Here is a 10000-nt window from a genome sequence, read left to right on the forward strand (position 1 = left end):
GATATTTTTCCAGATTTGTGTCCAGAATTGTGTATCCGCGCTAATATCTAAATTCCATTGATTTGTTGGTATTGACATGGTTGAATTTAAAGTATGTATGAGAGCATACAACCTTCTTAGGGCTGATGATTTGGTTTATATTCTCAGTAATGGGGGGTGGACTGAGATTGTTATGAAGAATGTTAATTTTGGTTTTAAGCTTACTTTTTTTATTGATAATATTTTAGATATTGATTTTCCACTAAGTCAAATGTTTCAGTTAGTTCTTGGAAGCTTGTAGATGCGTTATTTGTAAAGAGGTGTGGTAAACGTGTAAAACTTCTTGTATATAAGGGGTCGTCTGTTAATCGTGAAGTCTGGATTGTGCCATATGGGTCATTTCAAAATTTGTTAAGTTAGTTATTTTCCACCAGGCTTTTAATGTCTTTGAAATTGTCATGATTTGCTAAGAAAAGGTAGATCTGCGATGGATGTTTTGTTGCAGTATGACCAGCCAGGGTCAGTCATCATCCATTTGCAGCTAGTCCGCCCTTATTTTCAAGTTTTATCCTAGGTTTTTTTTATTTCTCCAGTAGAATTTTGATGCCCACACGTCTAAATTGTGGAACTCTTTTTCAGTTGGTTCATTTGGCAACATTGCAAATAGATAATTGACTTTTGGTAAAACTGTCATTTTGATTATTGCAAAGAGAAACTGGTAAATTCATCCAGCAATTTAAATAATCTGATATTGTTTTTTTCAGTGGTGTAAAATTAAAGTGGAACAACTCAGAAAGCTTGGTGGTTAGTTTTATACCTGGATATGTAAGACCTATTCCTGTGGTAATTTGTAAAGAGCAGCATACCAGCATTTCCAGTCACCTGTTGGTAACGCTATTGGTTTGTTCCAGGTAACAGAGTAATCTGATACATGTGAGAAACTATTAGTCAGTTTAATGGTCTCTTTTTTATGAAGTGACATCTTGGAGACATAGTAGCTACAGAAAGAGGCTTATTTTATGAGCAGTACTGTGGGTTGAAATGCCTGTGATTTTATCCCTCTGACGTTTTGCTGCAGCCAGTGGTTCTATGAAGATTGTGAATAACAGTGGTGACAGTGGACATCCTCGTCAGTCACTGCAAGAAAGTGTAAAGTTTGACGAGGTGATGTCATTAGTTCTAACGGAGGCCATGGGTGATGAATGTAGCATTTGGATCCAGTGTATAAATGATATACTAAAGCCAAATGTATGTAATGTACTAAAGAGAAAATCCCAGTGTACTTTATCAAAGGCTTTTTCCGCATCTAAAGATGATTGTTTTCCTATTACTTTTCTTTGTAAAGTCAATTGTGCGTTATGTGATGATTGTCTTCCTTTTATAAAGCCTGTTTGATCTGGATGGATGAGATTGGATATAACTTTTTCCAGTCTTGTTGGAAGTGCCTTACTTATAATTTTGAAGTCTGTGTTAATTAGTGATATCGGACAGTAACTTGACCATAGTGTTCAAAGCAAATTTCATTTTACAGACTTCTGCTCGACTCCATCACTCTCAGCAACACAGATCACAGCAGGGATAATGACTGGAGCAATGCATTATTAGAACTGCATTACATACACACATCAACCCTACGCACACAAACATGGCCATCAGGACTTCTTTACCAGGATTTCTTGTGTGTGTGTGTGTGTGTGTGTGTGCGCACATGTTACCTGTGTGAGCTCCACCCTGTGTGTGTATGTGTGTGTTTGCATGTGTGTGCATATTACCTGCGCGAGCTCCACTGTGTGTGTGTGTGTGTGTGGTACCTGCGCGAGCTCCACTTTCTGTGTGTGTGTGTGTTTGCATGTGTGTGCATATTACCTGCGTGAGCTCCACTCTGTGTGTGTGTGTGTGCTTGTTACCTGTGCGAGCTCCGCTGTGTGTGTGTGTGTGTGTGTGTGTGCTTGTTACACGTGCGAGCTCCACTCTGTGTGTGTGTGTGTGTGTGTGTGTGTGTGTGCGTGTGTGTGTGCATATTACCTGCGTGAGCTCCACTCTGTGTGTGTGAACATGTTACCTCTGCGAGCTCTGCTCTATGAGTGTGTGTGTGTGTTACCTGCGCGAGCTCCACTTTCTGTGTGTGTGTGTGTGTGCGCGCATGTTACCTGTGCGAGCTCCACCCTGTGTGTGTGTGTGTATGTGTGTGTTTGCATGTGTGTGCATATTACCTGCGCGAGCTCCACTCTGTGTGTGTGTGTGTGTGTGCGTGTGGTACCTGCGCGAGCTCCACTTTCTGTGTGTGTGCGCGCGCGCATGTTACCTGCGCGAGCTCCACTTTCTGTGTGTGTGTGTGTGTGCTTGTTACACGTGCGAGCTCCGCTCTGTGTGTGTGTGTGTGTGCTTGTTACACGTGCGAGCTCCACTCTGTGTGTGTGTGTGCGCATGTTACCTGTGTGAGCTCCACCCTGTGTGTGTTTATGTGTGTGTTTGCATGTGTGTGCATATTACCTGTGCGAGCTCCACTCTCTGTGTGTGTGTGAGACACTGCTGTGATGGAGCTGTAGTGTATCTCTCCCCGATTCGGCTCAGCAGCAGGAACCAGTCCAGCAGACGGAACGGAAATTGACCAATCTCCTGCTCTGAACACACATCTGCAGAGACTACACACACACACACACACACACACACACACACACACACACACACACACACACACACACAAACGTTGGGTTAAACACCATCTGACCACACTGTATGTCCAAAAGTTTATGGACAGCCCTTCTTATCAGTGAATTCAGCTGCATTAAGGTCACTCACTGCTGACACAGCCTGAGCATCTAAACCTGGATTAATCACAGTCTGAGAATCTAAACCTGATTAATCACAGCCTGCATATCTAAACCTGGATTACTCACACCCTGAGTATCTAAACCTGGATTAATCACAGCCGGAGTATCTAAACCTGGATTAATCACAGCCTGAGTATCTAAACCTGGATTAATCACAGCCTGAGTATCTAAACTTGGATTAATCACAGCCTGAGTATCTAAACTTGGATTAATCACAGCCTGAGTATCTAAACCTGGATTAATCACAGCCTGAGTATCTACACATGGATTAATCACAGCCTGAGTATCTAAACTTGGATTAATCACAGCCTGAGTATCTACACCTGGATTTATCACAGCCTGAGTATCTAAACTTGGATTAATCACAGCCTGAGTATCTAAACCTGGATTAATCACAGCCTGAGCATCTAAACCTGGATTAATCACAGCCTGAGCATCTAAACCTGGATTAATCACAGCCTGAGTATCTAAACTTGGATTAATCACAGCCTGAGTATCTAAACTTGGATTAATCACAGCCTGAGTATCTACACCTGGATTAATCACAGCCTGAGTATCTACACCTGGATTTATCACAGCCTGAGTATCTAAAGTTGGATTAATCACAGCCTGAACATCTAAACCTGGATTATTCACAGCCTGAGTATCTAAAGTTGGATTAATCACAGCCTGAGTATCTAAACTTGGATTAATCACAGCCTGAGTATCTAAACCTGGATTAATCACAGCCTGAGTATCTAAACCTGGATTAATCACAGCCTGAACTTCTAAACCTGGATTATTCACAGCCTGAGTATCTAAACCTGGATTAATCACAGCCTGAGTATCTAAACTTGGATTAATCACAGCCTGAGTATCTAAATTTGGATTAATCACAGCCTGAGTATCTAAACCTGGATTAATCACAGCCTGAGTATCTAAACTTGGATTAATCACAGCCTGAGTATCTACACCTGGATTTATCACAGCCTGAGTATCTAAACTTGGATTAATCACAGCCTGAGCATCTAAACCTGGATTATTCACAGCCTGAGTATCTAAACCTGGATTAATCACAGCCTGAGTATCTAAACCTGGATTAATCACAGCCTGCATATCTAAACCTAGATTATTCACAGCCTGAGTATCTAAACCTGGATTAATCACAGCCTGAGTATCTAAACCTGGATTAATCACAGCATGAGTATCTAAACTTGGATTAATCACAGCCTGAGTATCTAAACCTGGATTAATCACAGCCTGAGTATCTAAACTTGGATTAATCACAGCCTGAGTATCTACACCTGGATTTATCACAGCCTGAGTATCTAAACTTGGATTAATCACAGCTTGAGTATCTACACCTGGATTTATCACAGCCTGAGTATCTAAACTTGGATTAATCACAGCCTGAGCATCTAAACCTGGATTAATCACAGCCTGAGTATCTAAACCTGGATTAATCACAGTCTGAGTATTAAAACATGGATTATTCACAACCTGAATATCTAAACCTGGATTAATCACAGCCTGAGTATCTAAACCTGGATTAATCACAGCCTGAGTATCTAAACCTGGATTAATCACAGTCCGAGTATTAAAACATGGATTATTCACAACCTAAATATCTAAACCTGGACTAGGTAATCCATGGTTGGTTAGTGTAGTGGGTAACACCTCTGCCTTCTATGCTGTACACTGGGGTTCAATCCCCCACCTGGGCAAGCCCCTTACACTATACCAATAAGAGTCCTTGGGCAAGAATCCCAACACCACCTTCCTGTAAAATGATCAAATTGTAAGTCACTCTGGATAAGCACGTCTGCCAAATGCCGTGTAAATCTAAATGTAAATGATTCCTCACAGCCTGAGCATCTAAACCTGGACTAATCTTAACAGGTTAATCAGATAGTCTGAAACAGAGTCGTTTCTGAACATGTGGAAACATTTTAACTCAAACTTTTACCTAAACATGTCCCGCTGTGGGATTTTCCAATGCGGCGATTTTTGCGACAGGCCTCTTTGTGAAGGAGACACTCATTACTGTAGGTCTTTCCCACAGTACTGCACACTGGCGCCCCCTGCCTGCACACACGTACACACACACACACACACACACACACACACACATACGCACACACACACACACACACACACGTACACACACACACACACACACACTTGTCTCTTCTTATTGTATTATTTTTTCAGTTTAAGATGTTTGTGCAGGTGTTTTATTTTGTATTCATTAATGAGTATTTATTTATTTATGGATGTTTATTTTTAATGTGTGTGTGTGTGTGTTTTGCAGTGGTCTGACCGTGGACAGGTTGTAGGACACACACACTTTGGCACTAAAACTCCTCCATCCTTCATCACCTGACACCAGGAACCCACAGGACTGCGGCACTTAAGCAACTCACACAGGAAACCTGCCGAATAACAGTCTTTCTCACTCCAGTCTAAAGAACATCGATTGTGGAATTCCTCAAGGGTTAATACTGGGAACCCTAATGTTTTAGATGTTTGTTAATGATCTTGGCACTAGAACTTAGCAGCAAAAAATATATTCTTCAAATTATCTGCTGATGACGCCAATATTTTCCTATCTAATAAAGATGGTCATAAACTAACCTCATCTACATATTCAGAAATATCAAGTATTAATCACTGGTTTATCGCTTAGAAATTATGCAAAAAACAGATTAAAACTCCCTCTCTCTCTCTTGTATTTTCTGTAAAAAAAAAACTAACTACAAAACATCCACAAGCATAAAAACACTGTATCACTGCCCTTCGGTTATTGGGTGAGTTTTTGAGAAAGAGTGAAGAACTTTAGCATCACGTCACACCCAGAAAGAATCCACCATCACGTCACACCCAGAAAGAATCCACCATCACGTCACACCCAGAAAGAATCCACCATCACGTCACACCTAGAAAGAATCCACCATCACGTCACACCTAGAAAGAATCCACCATCACATCACACCTGAGAAAGAATCCACCATCACGTCACACCTAGAAAGAATCCACCATCACGTCACACCTAGAAAGAATCCACCATCACGTCACACCTGAGAAAGATTCCTCCATCACGTCACACCCAGAAAGAGTCCACCATCACGTCACACCTGAGAAAGAATCCTCCATCACGTCACACCCAGAAAGAATCCACCATCACGTCACACCTAGAAATAATCCACCATCACGTCACACCTAGAAAGAATCCACCATCACGTCACACCCAGAAAGAATCCACCATCACGTCACACCCAGAAAGAATCCACCATCACGTCACACCTAGAAAGAATCCACCATCACGTCACACCTAGAAAGAATCCACCATCACGTCACACCTAGAAAGAATCCACCATCACATCACACCTGAGAAAGAATCCACCATCACGTCACACCTAGAAAGAATCCACCATCACGTCACACCTGAGAAAGAATCCTCCATCACGTCACACCCAGAAAGAGTCCACCATCACGTCACACCCAGAAAGAGTCCACCATCACGTCACACCTGAGAAAGAGTCCACCATCACGTCACACCTAGAAAGAATCCACCATCACGTCACACCCAGAAAGAATCCACCATCACGTCACACCTAGAAAGAATCCACCATCACGTCACACCTAGAAAGAATCCACCATCACATCACACCTGAGAAAGAATCCACCATCACGTCACACCCAGAAAGAGTCCACCATCACGTCACACCTGAGAAAGAATCCTCCATCACGTCACACCCAGAAAGAGTCCACCATCACGTCACACCTGAGAAAGAATCCTCCATCACGTCACACCCAGAAAGAGTCCACCATCACGTCACACCTGAGAAAGAGTCCACCATCACGTCACACCTAGAAAGAATCCACCATCACGTCACACCCAGAAAGAGTCCACCATCACGTCACACCTGAGAAAGAGTCCACCATCACGTCACACCTAGAAAGAATCCACCATCACGTCACACCTAGAAAGAATCCACCATCACGTCACACCCAGAAAGAATCCACCATCACGTCACACCTAGAAAGAATCCACCATCACGTCACACCTGAGAAAGAATCCTCCATCACGTCACACCCAGAAAGAGTCCACCATCACGTCACACCTGAGAAAGAGTCCACCATCACGTCACACCTAGAAAGAATCCACCATCACGTCACACCTGAGAAAGAATCCACCATCACGTCACACCTAGAAAGAATCCACCATCACGTCACACCTGAGAAAGAATCCACCATCACGTCACACCTAGAAAGAATCCACCATCACATCACACCTGAAAAAGAATCCACCATCACGTCACACCTGAGAAAGAATCCACCATCACGTCACACCTGAAAAAGAATCCACCATCACGTCACACCTGAGAAAGAATCCACCATCACGTCACACCCAGAAAGAATCCACCATCACGTCACACCTAGAAAGAATCCACCATCACGTCACACCTGAGAAAGAATCCACCATCACGTCACACCTGAGAAAGAATCCACCATCACGTCACACCTGAGAAAGAATCCACCATCACGTCACACCTGAGAAAGAATCCACCATCACATCACACCTAGAAAGAATCCACCATCACATCACACCTAGAAAGAATCCACCATCACGTCACACCTGAGAAAGAATCCACCATCACGTCACACCCAGAAAGAATCCACCTTCATGTCACACCTGAGAAAGAATCCACCATCACGTCACACCTAGAAAGAATCCACCATCACGTCACACCCAGAAAGAATCCACCATCACATCACACCTAGAAAGAATCCACCATCACGTCACACCTAGAAAGAATCCACCATCACGTCACACCTAGAAAGAATCCACCATCACGTCACACCTAGAAAGAATCCACCATCACGTCACACCCAGAAAGAATCCACCATCACGTCACACCCAGAAAGAATCCACCATCACGTCACACCTAGAAAGAATCCACCATCACGTCACACCTAGAAAGAATCCACCATCACATCACACCTGAGAAAGAATCCACCATCACGTCACACCTAGAAAGAATCCACCATCACGTCACACCTGAGAAAGAATCCTCCATCACGTCACACCCAGAAAGAGTCCACCATCACGTCACACCCAGAAAGAGTCCACCATCACGTCACACCTGAGAAAGAGTCCACCATCACGTCACACCTAGAAAGAATCCACCATCACGTCACACCCAGAAAGAATCCACCATCACGTCACACCTAGAAAGAATCCACCATCACGTCACACCTAGAAAGAATCCACCATCACATCACACCTGAGAAAGAATCCACCATCACGTCACACCCAGAAAGAGTCCACCATCACGTCACACCTGAGAAAGAATCCTCCATCACGTCACACCCAGAAAGAGTCCACCATCACGTCACACCTGAGAAAGAATCCTCCATCACGTCACACCCAGAAAGAGTCCACCATCACGTCACACCTGAGAAAGAGTCCACCATCACGTCACACCTAGAAAGAATCCACCATCACGTCACACCTAGAAAGAGTCCACCATCACGTCACACCTGAGAAAGAGTCCACCATCACGTCACACCTAGAAAGAATCCACCATCACGTCACACCTAGAAAGAATCCACCATCACGTCACACCCAGAAAGAATCCACCATCACGTCACACCTAGAAAGAATCCACCATCACGTCACACCTGAGAAAGAATCCTCCATCACGTCACACCCAGAAAGAGTCCACCATCACGTCACACCTGAGAAAGAGTCCACCATCACGTCACACCTAGAAAGAATCCACCATCACGTCACACCTGAGAAAGAATCCACCATCACGTCACACCTAGAAAGAATCCACCATCACGTCACACCTGAGAAAGAATCCACCATCACGTCACACCTAGAAAGAATCCACCATCACATCACACCTGAAAAAGAATCCACCATCACGTCACACCTGAGAAAGAATCCACCATCACGTCACACCTGAAAAAGAATCCACCATCACGTCACACCTGAGAAAGAATCCACCATCACGTCACACCCAGAAAGAATCCACCATCACGTCACACCTAGAAAGAATCCACCATCACGTCACACCTGAGAAAGAATCCACCATCACGTCACACCTGAGAAAGAATCCACCATCACGTCACACCTGAGAAAGAATCCACCATCACGTCACACCTGAGAAAGAATCCACCATCACATCACACCTAGAAAGAATCCACCATCACATCACACCTAGAAAGAATCCACCATCACGTCACACCTGAGAAAGAATCCACCATCACGTCACACCCAGAAAGAATCCACCTTCATGTCACACCTGAGAAAGAATCCACCATCACGTCACACCTAGAAAGAATCCACCATCACGTCACACCCAGAAAGAATCCACCATCACATCACACCTAGAAAGAATCCACCATCACGTCACACCTAGAAAGAATCCACCATCACGTCACACCTAGAAAGAATCCACCATCACGTCACAACCAGAAAGAATCCACCTTCATGTCACACCTGAGAAAGAATCCACCATCACATCACACCTGAGAAAGAACCCACCATCACGTCACACCTAGAAAGAATCCACCATCACGTCAGGCACAGAAACCCAAACTGCAGCACCTTTGTTAAATTGGTCGTCCCAGCATCAAATACTGACACTGACACTGAGCTCTTCATGTAGTATACCAAGCGCACAGATTTCAAACAGCTCCACTCTGACCCGTCACACAGAACTGAACCTGGCATCCAGCACAAGCTCCACCTACCAAGACCCTCAGGTTAAGGACTGGAGTGAAGCCAGCCAGCTGATCAAGAGCATCATCAATCTGAGATCAGATACAGCAGACAGGAAGCTGAGGTGGTCCTTCTCAAGGACAAGTCCTGGTGTCCTGAGCTGCTGTAAGGCCTGATGAGTTCTGCGCTGCCATCTGTCTAATCTTCAGCCAGGCTGAGCCGACGTCCTGGGGGCTTCAGAAAAGGCAGTGTTGCCAAACCGCCGCCTGTGTTTACTTCCTCAGGACAGTGTTGGCTGCTGATAGTTCCCTACATTACCTGCTCTGCTCAGTTTCCGTGGTGATGTAAAGAGCATCCTTTTGTTGAGCAGAGACCCTGATTCTCTGTCCCGTATTGAAAAAGTACACGGCAGTCGATGCTGAAATACTTTACAAACACTAAAATGTATTTCCGAATATATCACCATATAAACCAA

At 44.1% G+C, this 10000-nt stretch overlaps 1 protein-coding gene across 1 annotated transcript in view; it reads right to left on the bottom strand.

Moving 5' to 3' along the window:
* Window positions 1-10000, bottom strand: part of LOC119264190 (SPARC-like protein 1) — a 22630-nt gene that overhangs the window by 9594 nt on the left and 3036 nt on the right. Inside the window, exons 3-5 of the mRNA XM_037542291.1 lie at window positions 5113-5224; window positions 4759-4877; window positions 2473-2624 (exon numbers count right to left, since the gene is read on the bottom strand). Of these exons, the coding sequence (XP_037398188.1) occupies window positions 2473-2624; window positions 4759-4877; window positions 5113-5224 (383 nt within the window). The remainder of the gene's footprint in view (window positions 1-2472; window positions 2625-4758; window positions 4878-5112; window positions 5225-10000) is intronic.

Source organism: Pygocentrus nattereri, chromosome 10 (assembly GCF_015220715.1).
Source record: "Pygocentrus nattereri isolate fPygNat1 chromosome 10, fPygNat1.pri, whole genome shotgun sequence".
Lineage (NCBI taxonomy): Eukaryota > Metazoa > Chordata > Actinopteri > Characiformes > Serrasalmidae > Pygocentrus > Pygocentrus nattereri.